This window comes from Heptranchias perlo, chromosome 20 (genome assembly GCF_035084215.1).
Source record: "Heptranchias perlo isolate sHepPer1 chromosome 20, sHepPer1.hap1, whole genome shotgun sequence".
Classification (NCBI taxonomy): domain Eukaryota; kingdom Metazoa; phylum Chordata; class Chondrichthyes; order Hexanchiformes; family Hexanchidae; genus Heptranchias; species Heptranchias perlo.
Genome location: NC_090344.1, coordinates 38,758,788 through 38,772,844, shown reverse-complemented (window position 1 = coordinate 38,772,844; position 14,057 = coordinate 38,758,788). Strand labels below are relative to the sequence as shown.

The window sequence follows — 14,057 nt, the reverse complement described above, 5'->3', positions numbered from 1 at the left end:
AGCTCATCCGAAACTCTGCTGCCTGTGTCTTAACTCTCACTAAGTCCCGTTGACCCATCGCCCCTGTGCTCACTGACCGACATTGGCTCCCGGTCCGGCAAAGCCTTGATTTTAAAATTCTCAACCTTGTTTTCAAATCCCTTCATGGCTTCGTCCCTCCCTATCTGTGTAAAGCTCCTCCAGCCCTACGAGATCTCTGCGCTCCTCCAATTCTGGCCTCTTGCGCATGCCTAATTTTCGTCGCTGCGTCATTGATGGCCATGCCTTCAGCCTTAGCTCTGAAATTCCCTCCCTAAACCCCTCCGCCTCTCTCTCCTCCTTTAAATCACTCCATAAAACCTACCTTTTTGACCAAGCGTTTGGTCACCTGTCCTAATATCCCCTTACGTCTCAGTGTCAATTTATGTCTGATTACGCTCCTGTGTAGCACCTTGGGATGTTTTACTATGTTAAAGGCGCTATATAAATGCAGGTAGTTGTTGTTGTTTGATGATGATGATCCTCCTCCTCACAGGTACTTCACCAAATTGACCGACATGGAGGCCACCAACATAAACAACCCGTATTTGAACTACGGCATTGTGATAGACTGCGGAAGTAGTGGATCAAGATTGTTTGTGTATTGCTGGCCAAGGCACAATGGGAATCCACACGATCTGCTTGATATCAAACAGATGAGGGGCAGGAACCGACAGCCGGTGGTGATGAAGATCAAGCCAGGTGAGGTACTCCAGTGTAGATCAGTTGAAATAATGGTTTTATCTTGGAGCGAAGGAGAGGTCTCACAATATCCTGTTTAAAGTAAGTACCCTTCCTTTCAATAGCAACTTGAAAGGGACAAACCAAGTTGGAGTACAATTCTGGGCTTGAGTTTTAAAACAAAAACTTTGTGCTGTTTAAATTTGCATGTGATTTGCCTTCTGACTCAGTGCCTGTAGCAGTCAAACAAATTAACTTGTTAAGTACCCTTGATTAACAGGCATTTTCTGACTGTACGACATGAAACTGCATAAAAGAGTACAGCTGAAACTGAGTCAATTGATTTGTTTATTTGCTGTCTGCCATTGGCCAGTAAAGCCACATGGAGAGAGAGAGAGCGAGCACTCGGAACGTTACATAACACTTCACACTCTCCAGCTGACTACCAACTATCCCCCTTTCCTCTCCTGAAGACATTGGCTCTTGCTGGGGCATGACATTTCTCCCATGTTGTATGTGAGGCAAGGCTGTGAATGTTGGCAGACTATTTGACTGTGGAGGGCATCAGAGTTGAGCCCTATCATAGCCATACGCAGTAGTCATTGAGGGATGCTTCAGGGAAACCTGGCTGTATTTTTCCTTGCCGAGTGTAGACTGCTGACCCCACTGTGCTTCACTTGAAATCAGCTAATTCAGCACGGACCTGGAATTGAACCTGGAACTTTCTGGTGTATAAGTGCAACACAGGATGCTAGCATAACCCCCTTGGCCACTGTAGAATTTGTGTTTTTTTTAAGGAATCCCACTGTGCATGTTATATTTCGAGTTTGATTGTAATCTGCAATAACAGCAGTGCTGTTTGCAGGAAGATTGTGCTTTGCAATGCTTTAAACAACGTGGCCTGTAATGTGCAGCAAGGCTGTAGGGACCGAGCAACATTAGACTTTGTGAAAACCTGTGTGGTCCAGGAGTTTTCCTTATACCTCACGGCCTTGAGGCTCTTCCAGACGCACTTTTACTTTCCCCGTTCACAGGTCATATTTCTGGGTTGGCATTTACTATCACATTTTCATTGCGGCGAATAGCACAGATGCATTTAAGAGTCAACTGGACAAATACACGAGGGAGAAAGGAATAGAAGGATATGCTGATCGGGTTAGATGAAGTAAGGTGAGACGAGGCTCGTGTGGAGCATAAACACCAGCATAGACCTGTTGGGCTGAATGGCCTGTTTCTGTGCAGTAAATTCTATGTATCATTCCTGCACCATATCATTTCTCATGATTGGATACCAAATTTGCCTCTTCAAAACAATATTCTGACACCGCACCCGTGGTTCATACCTATTATAATATCTACATCTAATATATTATATTAAAAGACTATGTCCAGCCCACCTGGATGTCTCACTCTTCTACACCTATAACAAGAATTAATATCTCTGACCCAAGCTTGTCGACTCAAAAGCAGTTTGACTTTGTGGCCTTAAAGAAGCACAGCACCACTTCAGCTGCAGAATAATAACATCGTTCATTACTTGCTCACTCCTGTTATTATAAAACAGTGTCTTCCAATTAACCATGAACAATGCTGTTGGGCATCCACAAGGAAATGAAAGTTTTGAGAGCATCTGCCAAACTCCAAACTGCACACAGTATCAACAAATCTTGCCAAAAAAAAACAAGTATGCTAAAGAGAAAGTAAGCAAGTCATTTCCTGGTCCCTTTTCTGACTTTGAGGTGATGTGGTCTCTTTTCCCCCAAGTACACGAACCAAACAATTGCTGATCTGAAGAAACTTCGAACAGCAACAATAATTAGCCTCAAATGATCTCTGAACCTTTTAAGACCACGTCCCCACAGGAATTTCCCAGGTTAGCAGCTCAACATCATAAACGTACGCCAGACTATCCGAGAGCAGTGGCACGGGAAATCAGCTGGCTTCCTGACAAAAGCTTCGAATCATAAGATGTATATTATTCTCATGCAACAAATGCTTTGCTCAGTTGTTTTTTTTTTTAAGAAGCTTGTTTCATTTACCTTTCTGTTTTTTTTCTTCTGCAGGTATTTCAGAGCTAGCGTCTGCACCAGAAAAAGCCAGTGATTACCTGGCGCCTCTTCTGAATTTTGCTGCAAGCCATATTCCCCATTCTAAACACCAAGAGACTCCTTTATACATCCTGTGCACTGCAGGCATGAGGATTTTACCTGAAAAGTAACTGTTTTACTTTTTTTAAAATCGTGCTCAATTGGGCGGGGTGGCAAATTGAGACTGTGAGAAGTTCAGTCGGAAAATAGGTGAAGCCACCATCTTATCTAGATTGAGGTGGTAGTGGTTTGTGTTCTCCCTGTTCACACATACATTCCTGCATGTACTGGGCGGGTGCTTGTGCTGTGGAATCTGTCCATTTATAACACAGCGCCAAAGTCAATGGGAAAAGCCTGCACGTGTGCAGTTGCAACTTCAACTTCTTGGCTGCAGACCTTCCCTGGTGCCAGCAATGTACAAATCGCACACTGCTGTCGCGTAAGGTTGGGCCAATCGCTCACAAAGTATGGTGGCGCCGGCAGGGGAGCAGGTTGCAGGATTGCTGCAATAGCCAGAAATGCAGCCCAAGTTTCTTAGTGATGGAGCTGCTGACCCAGTGATACGGATTCTTGTTAATTTGGTCCATGCTTACGAAGTATTTAACAGTGCGCTGCCAGATAGGATGTCATTTGCTCGCTGTGAAAAGTCACTGCTTTTGGGGTCACCCGTGGGCATCTTGTGATTTTAAATGAAAAAGAAATCCTTCTTCAAATGGAAAGTGAACAACAAGCAAAGGATTCTCACTTTTCTGCAGTGCTTTATCAATTTTACAAATCTTGGGAAGACCAAATCTGCTGCACCCCAAAGTTAGTAGAAGTGTTTTGATGGAGTAGATAGGGAGACACAGTTTCCACTGGCAGGAGGGTCAGTAACCAGAGGACACAGATTTAAAATAATTGACAAAAAATCCAGGTGGAGGTTGAGAATTGTTTTTACGCCGTGAGTTGTTATGATCTGGAACGCACGACCTGAAAGGGTGGTGGAAGCAGATTCAGTAATAACTTTCAAAAGGGAATTGGATATATACTTAAAAAGGAAAAATTTGCAGGGCTGTGGGGAAAGAGAAGGGGCGTGGCACTGATTGGTAGCTCTTTCAAAGAGCCGGCACAGGCATGATGGGCTGAATGGCCGCCTCCTGTGCTGTATCATTCCATAACTTCAGAAGCGTCAATTGTAAACCGTTGCTTTCTTTCGTGCTGTTGCGCATGTGGCAGCGAACTTTTCAGCATTGAACTGAAGTTCGAGCACTCACCTGCACATGCTTTAAATGTTGAATCCATGATTATAAGTTGCGTTCTGTGTCAGTGGCACACTTGTGTCGGAGCAGCACGGGGTTGCCAGTCTCAGCTGTGGTACTTTGGGGAGGCCGTACACCTTCTTACAGTGGGGAAATGGGGGGCGGGGGGCGGCAGTCAGTTTGCATGGGTTGCTACTCTTCATCTCCTGCTGACCAGTTTAAAGCAGCACTGATCTCTAATATTATAGTGGCCTCATTGTATCAGGGAGGAGAGAGATTCCACTCCTCCTTGCTATTTTATGCAGGCTGATGGGCCTCTGTGGTTCCTCAATCCATGGAGGAAAAATTCTAAGGAAAGGGGAATTTAGGGGTAAACACCTGGTAAATATTGTGCTCATGAAAATGGTCATTGCAGTTTTTGAACCTTGCATCAACATTGTGTGTCTCTCGCTTAGGTAAAGCATTGGGGTAACTGTTAGGTGACATCGAAAGCATGGGGCAAAGCTCCCTCTTGTCTGCCCCAACAATGAGGCTCAACCATTATGTCCATGATGCCATTTCGAATTCCGAAACGAAGGGTTTCGAGCTGTGCAATTGATTCTCTAGCTAGTTGGTCCAAACCGACCGATCTCCATTCGCATTGTGTCTGAAGGGGAGAATTAGATTAGGGATTGGATCTCAGCCTGGCACCAGACATTAAATAACAGTGCAATTGAGCTGTCTTACTACTCGAGCAGGAACCGTTGTGATCCCACTCCATACAGATCAGAAAAGTCTCTAATTTGATATCCTGGCCTTTATTGAGCTAGCTGATCTCAATTAGAGTAGTGATGGGGACAGTACAGTGGGGTCTCCATATATATCCCTGTTGTGTTGGAAAGTGCACTGTGTCGGTCGGGTGAGCATCAGTTGGGGCTCAACTGTGATGCCTGCAGCAGTCAAATAGCTTGCCAACAGTCATTGCCCACATTAAGGAGAGCTGGGAATACACTGTGATTCCTGCCTGCAGAGTGTGAAGAACTTCATTCCAGATATTGACCGTACATTAACTTTTGTTTGGCAGCCAGCAAAATGCCATACTTGAAGATCTCCGCACAGATATCCCACTGCACTTTGATTTCCTGTTTGCAGACTCGCATGCAGAGGTAATTTCAGGCAAACAAGAAGGTATGTAGTCTGCACCAACAGTAGTGTTATATCGATTGGTTGAACAATTTTATGCTTTCAAATGAATTAATAAGTTGGTGGACAAATGGATTTCCATTTTGCAGTTAATGTTCAGATAAATATTAACAGAGAGTCTGCGACACTGAATGTCAGGTTGTTCGACGTTGTTAAATCCAGTGCATTGTGTAAATGAAGTGTGCATTGACACCACTGTGTCAGCCAATGAGTTGGAGGCGGGGTGGAACTGGACTTATGGCAGGGCTCACAGCAAACAGTTTATTTTACAGCAAACAAAGCCTATTTACTCAGCAAACAGCATCTATCTGGATTGCTCTTGCAAAGAACTGGCACGGACTCGATGGGCCGAATGGCCTCCTTTCGTGCTGTAACCTTTCTGTGATTCCATTTAAACGGCGCATTACAGCAAACAGTCTATTTACTCAGTACAGAGTCTCTACAAACTAGAGCAAACAGAACTCATGAGAGAAACTACAGCAGAGTCTCCTGATAAAAGCAGGATTATTTCTCCAGCAAAATGCATGAGTGGAGGATAGTTATATACAAATTATGTGCCTAAAATCAATCCCGGTCACTTAGAGCAGTGCGGTCTCCAGGCGTGATTGAGGGGGGAATTACCTAACTATCTCCATTCTGGTCAGGACTTATGGTTTCACCATATGCAGCCATGTTTAAAATGTGACCAGGTAGTTGATTAGTTTGAGTTGCGCCCTGTGTTTTTAATCCGTCCAACGGAGAAATGTGGGGTGGGGGCGCGGGGGAAACAAATTAAGACACTTAGGACCCTTTTTACTTGATGGCTCTGAACAGACACGAGTGAAAGGATTGTAACTCATGGACACAGTTTGAGACTCGTGAGGGAGATGATTGGGGTGGAATGGACATCTTGCATTGAGAGAATGTGTTCCATCCTGAGCACTGGAACTCAGCATTAACTCAAAGCAGTACAGTCACAGCACAAGGGAGGGTGATCTCAAAAATTCACTTCTTGTCATTAAATGAGCTTTTGGCTACAAACCTTTCCTCACTAAGGGTCAAGGGGTGCCACAAAGCAATGATGGAATTTTCTTTTTAATTTTCTTTTTAAAAAACCATGAAAACAATTCACAGTAAATTCTAATAAAATTTACTTTCTCTGTTTTAAAAAAAATGTGCCATTGCTCATTTTGCTGCTAAATATACAGGCCATTTTTGAGGAATTTTGCTTTAGGTTTTTTGATATTGAAGTAATCAATACTTGACCACGTTCTGGCGGATTGGCCCTATGTGTAAAATAATAGATTTCAGGCACCAGGAAAGGAACACCTTAATTGTGTTGAAACAGCCGACCTCACCTTGCGATGGGAGCAAGCATCCTGTAATTGGCTTCGCGAAGTTGAGGAACAGCTGAGAAACCAGAGAGAAAATAGATTAGACAAAGGACAGAAAGAGGGATAGAAACAGACATGTAGAGAAATTTTACAAAAAAAACTGTCTGAGATGGAGACAGGGAGAGGGGAAAAGGAGGGCTAGAAGAACAAAAGAAAGAAAGAACTTGCATTTATATAGTGCCTTTCACAACCTCAGGACGTCGCGAAGCGCTTTTCAGCCAATGAAGTACTTTTGAAGTGTAGTCACTGTTGTAATGTCGGAAATGTGTGAGCCAATTTGCGCACAGCAAGCTCCCACAAACAGCAAAGATAATCTGTTTTTGTGATGATGAAGGATAAGTACTGTCCAGGGCACCGGGGAGAACTCTCTTGCTGCTCTTCGCATAGTGCCATGTGATCTTTTATGCCCACCTGAGGGGACAGACAGGGCCTCGGTTTAATATCTCAAAAGGCATTAAAGGCACTCCGACGGTGTAACAGTCCCTCAGTACAGAATTGAGATGTCAGCCTGAATTTTGTGCTCAAGTCTCTGGAGCAGGACGAGAACCCACAACCTTGTGACTCAGAGGTGCGAGTGCTACCCACTGAGCCACGGCTGACAGTTGAAATATGCATGTGAATTGAGTTCCCACCCACCATCTGTATCATTAACGCCTTCAGACATCCTCTTGGGTGGTGCCATCAGCACTTGCTGTCCAAACAATGATTTCATGAAAGAGATAATGCAGAGCAAAACAAACAAGCCTGTAAATGTCACTGATCCTTCATTGTGGTTTATGTTTTTTTAATGATTTCTGTATTATTAATTTTTAATGTGCAGCATTTTTGCAACTAAGTGTGTTTTAAATCTGAAAGAGTAATCACATTCTTTTATTTAAATTGTTTCAGGAGTATATGCTTGGATTGGCATCAATTTTGTCCTGGGACGATTTGACCACATCGATGACGGTAAAAATTAACCTCCATCGTAAAAGAGAGGGCGGGCTGAAGTTTTACCTGATGGATTTTGCACCTTGTTGTTTGTGCTATATTTTACACTTGAGTGAAGAATTGCTGTTTTGGTTATAATGCCACAATTAATATTTAAATTTGGTGGTCTCTTGAATAAAAAAGAATGAATTTTGGTTCGTCATACATCTTGGATTAAGCTGTCACAGAATAGGGCTCGACCCATGGCTGAGCAAGTTTACCCCATGAAGGTTATTTCAGCAACCCATCCTGAAGGTGCATGTGTGTGGGCATTGGAGGAGGACGGGATCGTGGTCTGCTGTCGTTCCCCTCATGGTCAAATAGCCTGCCAACACTTAAGATTCACACAAGAATGATGGCCACTTGAACAATGTATCAGAGAAAGATGAGTGCCCAAGGAAATACTTATACGCAGTGAGTCATTATGATCTGGAACACACTGCCCGAAAGGGTGATGGAATCCGACTCGAGTATATTTCAAAAGGGAATTGGATATATACTTGAATAGGAAAAATTTGCAGGGCGAGGTGGAAAGAGCAGGGGAGTGGGACTAACTGGATAGCTCTTTCAAAGATCCTCACAGACATGATGGGCCGAATGGCCTCCTTCTATACCCCAGCCAGGAGCGAACACAGTCAGAAGAGGAGTGAGTGGTTTTTTTAAGCAACCACAGTGTAATTAATTAATCTCTAGCAGTAAAACAAGTATAACACTAAGAATATATGAATAGTTTCAGATCAGTCCAATTTGACAGACATTTTATGATAGTTCATTTATGAGCAGATTTTTGTGCAAAATCATCCTGTACTTTGGAACTGAGAATTCATACATTTATTTACAGGTGAAATATTAGCTTACTAATTGTAAAATCTGGTCTGAAGGTGTCACGTCGATGTATGCTTTTAGGGTCTGTCAGTGTTGGAGGGTGGGCTCTGACTTGCACACAGGTGATTGACAGGCTGGATTTTGAGGGTGTCATCTGACAGTTTGGGCCATTGTGTCGGAAAACATTTGAGTCCCTGCCATTGCTTCCTTCCTCTTGGATTTAGTTTTAGATTAATTTATCCCACCTGAATGAACATCGGTTGAAATTGAAGGAGATGCTTCCCATTTAAGCGACCGATGCTCTGTCTTTTTCACCGTCCATTGAGCCAATGTGGAGAAAGCAAATCCCCGAGATCGAAATCAAGTTGCAGCAATACTAGTAACGAACGTATGACTGCAACTCCTTTGTCTCATCGGGATGAAAATCGGGTGTGTGCTCTGACAGGCAGGTGATCCGTGCGGTGAAGACGAAAATGTACCCCAGGGATTGCACATGAATAGAGTTATGTGTTCAATCCTCTCAAATGATTGTGGTCTCCCAGGCATTTGAAGCTTCGTAGAGAACAATATGCGAGCTCCAGGTTGCCACTGATGTAATCTTTAAAGCTCATTGGGAAGGGAAGTGTAAACGTCGTTCCTACAGAGCGACTTCAGAAAAGGGTAGTAGATAAAAAAATTCCAAAATACAAAAGTACTGCACGGACTTCCCATAACGTTCACCGATGGGAGGAAAGACTTGCATTTCTGGAGTGCCTTTCACGACTTCAGGACGTCCCAAAGCTCCTTACAGCCAATGAAGTACTTTTTAAAATGTGGTCACTATTCTCAAATAGGAAACGCGGCAGCCAATTTGTGCACAGCAAGGTCCCACAAACAGCAATGAGATAAACTGTTTTTAAGTGTTGGTTGAGGGATTAAATTTTGGCCAGGACACCAGGGAGAACTCCCCTGCTCTTTTTCGAAATAGTGCCATGGGATCTTTTACGTCCACCTGAGAGGGCAGACGGGGCCTCGGTTTAACATCTCATCCGAAAGACGGCACCTCCAACAATGCAGCACTCCCTCAGTACTGCATTGAGTTACGTGCTCAAGTCTCTGGAGTGGGACTTCAACCCACAAACTTCTTACTCCAAGGCAAGAGATGTCAGTATAAATGCAGTGTGTCGGTGAGGTCTTTGTGTAAGGTGATTAAAACTTGGAGATGCAACTCAAAAAAGATTTTACCAACCGGATATTTGGGGGTGGGGGGAATAAAATCTAATCTGCGACTCGGGCACCGCATTGCACTGTATGCAAAGTTTGTATCACGGCTTTAAAAAAAACTTAATCTAACTGGTTGCCCTTTCATGAATTCACACAGGTGTGGATGCGGTTGTGGAAGTTAACGTTCCTGGCACTGAGGCCCAGGAGGCCGTTGTCCGCAAGAGGACAGCTGGTGTACTGGACATGGGCGGGGTTTCCACTCAGATAGCCTATGAAGTCCCCAAAACTGTAAGCTTTGCCTCTTCACAACAGGTTATTATCTGTCCAACCTTTTTTTCTTTGATTTTGTATTTTTATCCTTTGATCCATAATTCCCTTGCTTTTAGTCTCGTACTTTTGTTTGGTGAAGCCCTGCTGTTCAATCCCTTGCATGGCAAACACTGAGGCAGTAATTCTAAGGCCAGAGCTCCCTGGCACCAACACGCATGCTCTCTGAAATCTGATCTGCCATTACTTTTGTACGCCTGTGTGTCGCCTGCTCTGCGTTTCTTAAAACGAGCCTGTTCCGCTATTTATAATTCAACTTTTCCCCCCCTCTCACAACGCCCCTTTGCAGACTCTGGTACCTCGTTATTTTTCCTGAATCGCACAGTGAAATGACTCCTTTCAGAAAGCACTAATGAAAGAGTCTCTTGCAATAAATGTCTTTCACACCTATTCTCTAATGAGGGAGATGGCAATGGTTCGGAAGACAGGATGTAATGGTGGAATGAGTGGGGAAGACAAGAGCAGTGCAGTGTTAGAGGAAAGGAGGGTGTGCGCGGGGCTGGAGCAGATCACTCGGGTTGCTGGGATGAGCGCACGGAGAGAGTTTCAAAGTGAGGATGAGAATTTTCGAAGTCAACTCGCTGGGACACATGGAGCCAGCACAGCTTAGAGAGGACGGGGATGATGGGAGTGAAGGTGAGGACACGGGCTTCAATGAGTTGTAACTTGTGCAGAGTAGAGGCTGGCTAGGAGGGAGCTAGTGATGTCCGAGCCGGAAGGTCCAGATTTGATTGCCAGTCTGGGGTTGCGGTAGGTGCACCTTATCTGGTCTGAACGCGCATGGGTTAGGTAAGGAAACCAGGGAGAGTTCTTACTCCTCGTCACGACTCCGCAATCCCTGCTATGAGTGCGCGTTGTTATGACAGCATGCGGTTTGCCACTGGTGCACCCCGCCACGGTCGATTAGCCTGCAGTACTCACCATCTCGGCTCACACAGGGAGAATGTTCACACGAGCGATGCACCAGGCAGCAACGAAGGTCGGTGGAGCGGGGCCCTAGGAGTAAGTCATAGCTTTCAGGAGAGGAAGAGTGGAGGGAAAAGAAGCTGCTTCACATAATCGGATGAGATGAAATGCTGTGAACGCGCAGTGTGTCTAAACTTCTGTTGAAAGGAATGAAGGCAGGGATACTTAGTCTTTCTCAGCCTTGCTTTGAGTGCGTCCACTATCTGAGTCATAAACGGAGTTCAGTACAGCACTCCAAAGGGGATTATGTGAGCTTCTGGCTTTGCAGTTACTAAAAGTCTGTTTGAGTGGGTTTCTAGAGCAGTTCTCTCGGGAGTGAAGGCTTTTTAATATTTGAGGAAACTACTTTTGCCATTTCTTTCTGACGATTTTGTTCAGTGCACAGTGCCGAATGAAGAAGTACACTCAAAAGAACAGTTTACCCACTTGAAACGTCCATTTGCTTGTCTACTTATTTTAATTTTATTTTGCTCGAACTGTACGTGAAATGGTGGGAGCGCAGAGATCTCGGAGGGTTGTAGGGCTGGAGGAGGTGAGAGAGATAGGGAGGGCCGCGGCCATGGAGAGATTTAAACCCGAGGATGAGAATTTTAAAATTCCGGTGGTTCTCCCGCTACCAAAAGCGCATCCCCCATGCAAAGGAGGCAAACACCGGGCCCTGCTGCTCAGGACCTGACTTTCTGTGGGTCGCCAGTGCTTTTGCCAGAGGTCACACCAGACGCGCACTTCCATCCTTTTGGCCCTGCAGTGAGCCCAGTGGGGACCGGCGACACGCCAGGAGGGAGAGAAGACCTTTCGGTGGCTGGTCTCTGCTTCATCGTTGTTTTTCTCCTTCGCCACTATCGACATTGAACCTCCGCTTCACAGAACCAAGCAGCAGGAGCTCATGTAAATTGGATTAAGTTGAAGCAACCATCTGTTTGTGAGGCTGCCGTTGAGCCAGTGTGTCTGCAGGGTCTGATTCTGGTTGAACGCCTGTGGTGTATTTTCCGCCTCCTTCGGTATTGCAGAAGGTGAAAATTCCACCCCCGAGAGTTCGAACCTTCAAGTGTCAGGTCGGCAGTCAAGCATTTAAACTTTGTGCCGCAGTGTTTCCATCAGGCACTGTGCACCCCATGTGTCACTGTTATTGCTTCAATGTTTTTAACAATCCCAGTGGGTTCGTTTCTGTTGCATTGACCTCACCATGCTGCCCTTGGGCTCCGCTCACCTGCACAGGTTCACCTTTCCCATTCCCGGTAGCCAGGAGAAAAGAAAAAAGTAAGAAAGAACTTGCATTTATATAGCGCCTTTCATGACCTCAGGGCGTCCCAAAGTGCTTTGCAGCCAATGAAGTACTTTTTTTTTTGAAGTGCAGTCAGTTTTTGTAAAAAGTCACCTGTCCCGTCTTAAAAACAGCTGGACAAAATGAAAGCTTGCACCTGGAGTTGTGGCTCTGTCCTTTTTCCCCACTCTATGAACCAGGCAGTTTCCACAGCCCTTGGACCCATGAGGAATACCACAAGACAGCAGGGTGAGGCATTTCTGTGGAATAAGCACGCCGTATTGTTGGCATTAGCAATGAACACAACTGTACGAGCTGCAAATGGGATTTTAAAGGTGTTCCAGCTTTTGGCCAGTGTCTTCTGTCGATAGAAATTAAACCTGTTTACATCAGTTGACAAGTGAGCCAACAACGTTTGACTCAAAGTACCTTTGCAGTCAATCAGGCATTCTTTAATTCATGTCACGGTCACACAATGTTGTCAATTGAGGCTCCAAAAATGAATTCTGATAACTCACAGCTAGAAAGAGAAATATTTTGCTGATGGATAGGGGAGACCAGTTGTTTCCTCACAATGAGGGAGGGGAAGGTTTGGGTTGAGGGCCCTATGTTAGAATTACACAAAGCCAACTGTCCACATGCTGTAGGCTGGTGTGGCATATTGTTTCCTGCTGCTGAGTAAAGCTGGTAGCCCCTTTAGCTCTTGCACATTTATTACCATTTCACCTGCACAGCAATTCTCCCCTTCCTCCTTCCCCCCCCCCCCCCCCCCCCCCCCCCACCGAAGAGCCTGCACATTAAAATTACTGCTTTAAAACTCGTCCTCCGCTGTCTGTTAGTACATTAATATATTAATTGAGCTGTGTCTGTATTTTAAAGATCTGTGCACAGGTTAAAATTGGAATGCTTGTATTTGAGCGTTCAATAACCAAGTCAGTGCTCGTTCCTTGTGCAGGAGGAGGTGGCTAAGAACCTGCTGGCAGAGTTCAACCTGGGCTGTGATGCCCATCACACGGAGCACGTATACCGCGTCTACGTCACCACGTTCCTGGGTTTTGGTGGAAATGCAGCCAGACAGCGCTATGAGGAACAGATCATTCGCAAGACCACACTGACAAACAGGTACTCTCGGTGTGTGGGGGGGATTCAAGCATGTGGCCCAGGGTTAGTCTTTTGTTACATAGAATTTTACAGCACAGAAACAGGCCATTCGGCCCAACAGGCCGATGCCGGTGTTTATGGTCCACGCGAGCCTCTTCCCACCTTATTTCATCTCGCCCTAAAAAGAAAGACTTGCATTTATAAAGTGTTTTTCACATCCTCAGGACATCCCAAAGCGCTTTACAGCCAATGAAGTACTTTTGAAGTGTAGCCACTGTTGTAATGTAGGAAACGGGGCAGCACAGCAAGCTCCCACAAATGGAGAAAATGACCAGATAATCTGTTTTAGTGATGTTGGTTGAGGGATAAATATTGGTCTGGATACCGGGGACAACTCACTTGCTCTTCTTCGAAATAGTGTCATGGGATCTTTCGCATCCACCTGATAGGGCTGATGGGGTTAATGTCTCATCTGAAAGACCACACCTCCGACAGGGCAACACTCCCTCAGTACTGCACTGGAGTGTCAGCCTAGATTATGTGGTCAAGTCTCTGGAGTGGGACTTGAATCCACAACTTTCTGTCTCAGAGGCGAGAGTGCTACCCACTGAGCCAGGGTTGACACCTTGGATATCATCGTATTCTTCTATTCCTTTCTCCCGCATGCACCCATCCAGCCTCCTCCCTGTCCCTCCCCCCCCCCCCCCCCCCCCCCCCCCCACCTCCCAAACCTCAACCACTCCATGTGGCAGCGAGCTCCACGTCTCCACCACTCTCTGAGCAAAGAAGTCCCTCCTGAACTCTCCACCAGATTCATCATTGA

General features: G+C 45.3%; 1 protein-coding gene across 3 annotated transcripts in view; it reads left to right on the top strand.

Annotated features, from left to right (window-relative positions):
- The window catches only part of entpd4 (ectonucleoside triphosphate diphosphohydrolase 4), a 142,589-nt gene that overhangs the window by 3,927 nt on the left and 124,605 nt on the right, over positions 1–14,057 (top strand). The window contains exons 4-9 of one of the 3 annotated variants that reach the window (XM_068001033.1): positions 515–720; positions 2,763–2,913; positions 5,088–5,191; positions 7,468–7,527; positions 9,734–9,864; positions 13,089–13,255. In XM_068001033.1, the coding sequence (XP_067857134.1) occupies positions 515–720; positions 2,763–2,913; positions 5,088–5,191; positions 7,468–7,527; positions 9,734–9,864; positions 13,089–13,255 (819 nt within the window). Of the gene's footprint in view, positions 1–514; positions 721–2,762; positions 2,914–5,087; positions 5,192–7,467; positions 7,528–9,733; positions 9,889–13,088; positions 13,256–14,057 lie in introns of all 3 variants that reach the window. The other 2 variants (XM_068001032.1, XM_068001034.1) reach the window with 2 other exon arrangements.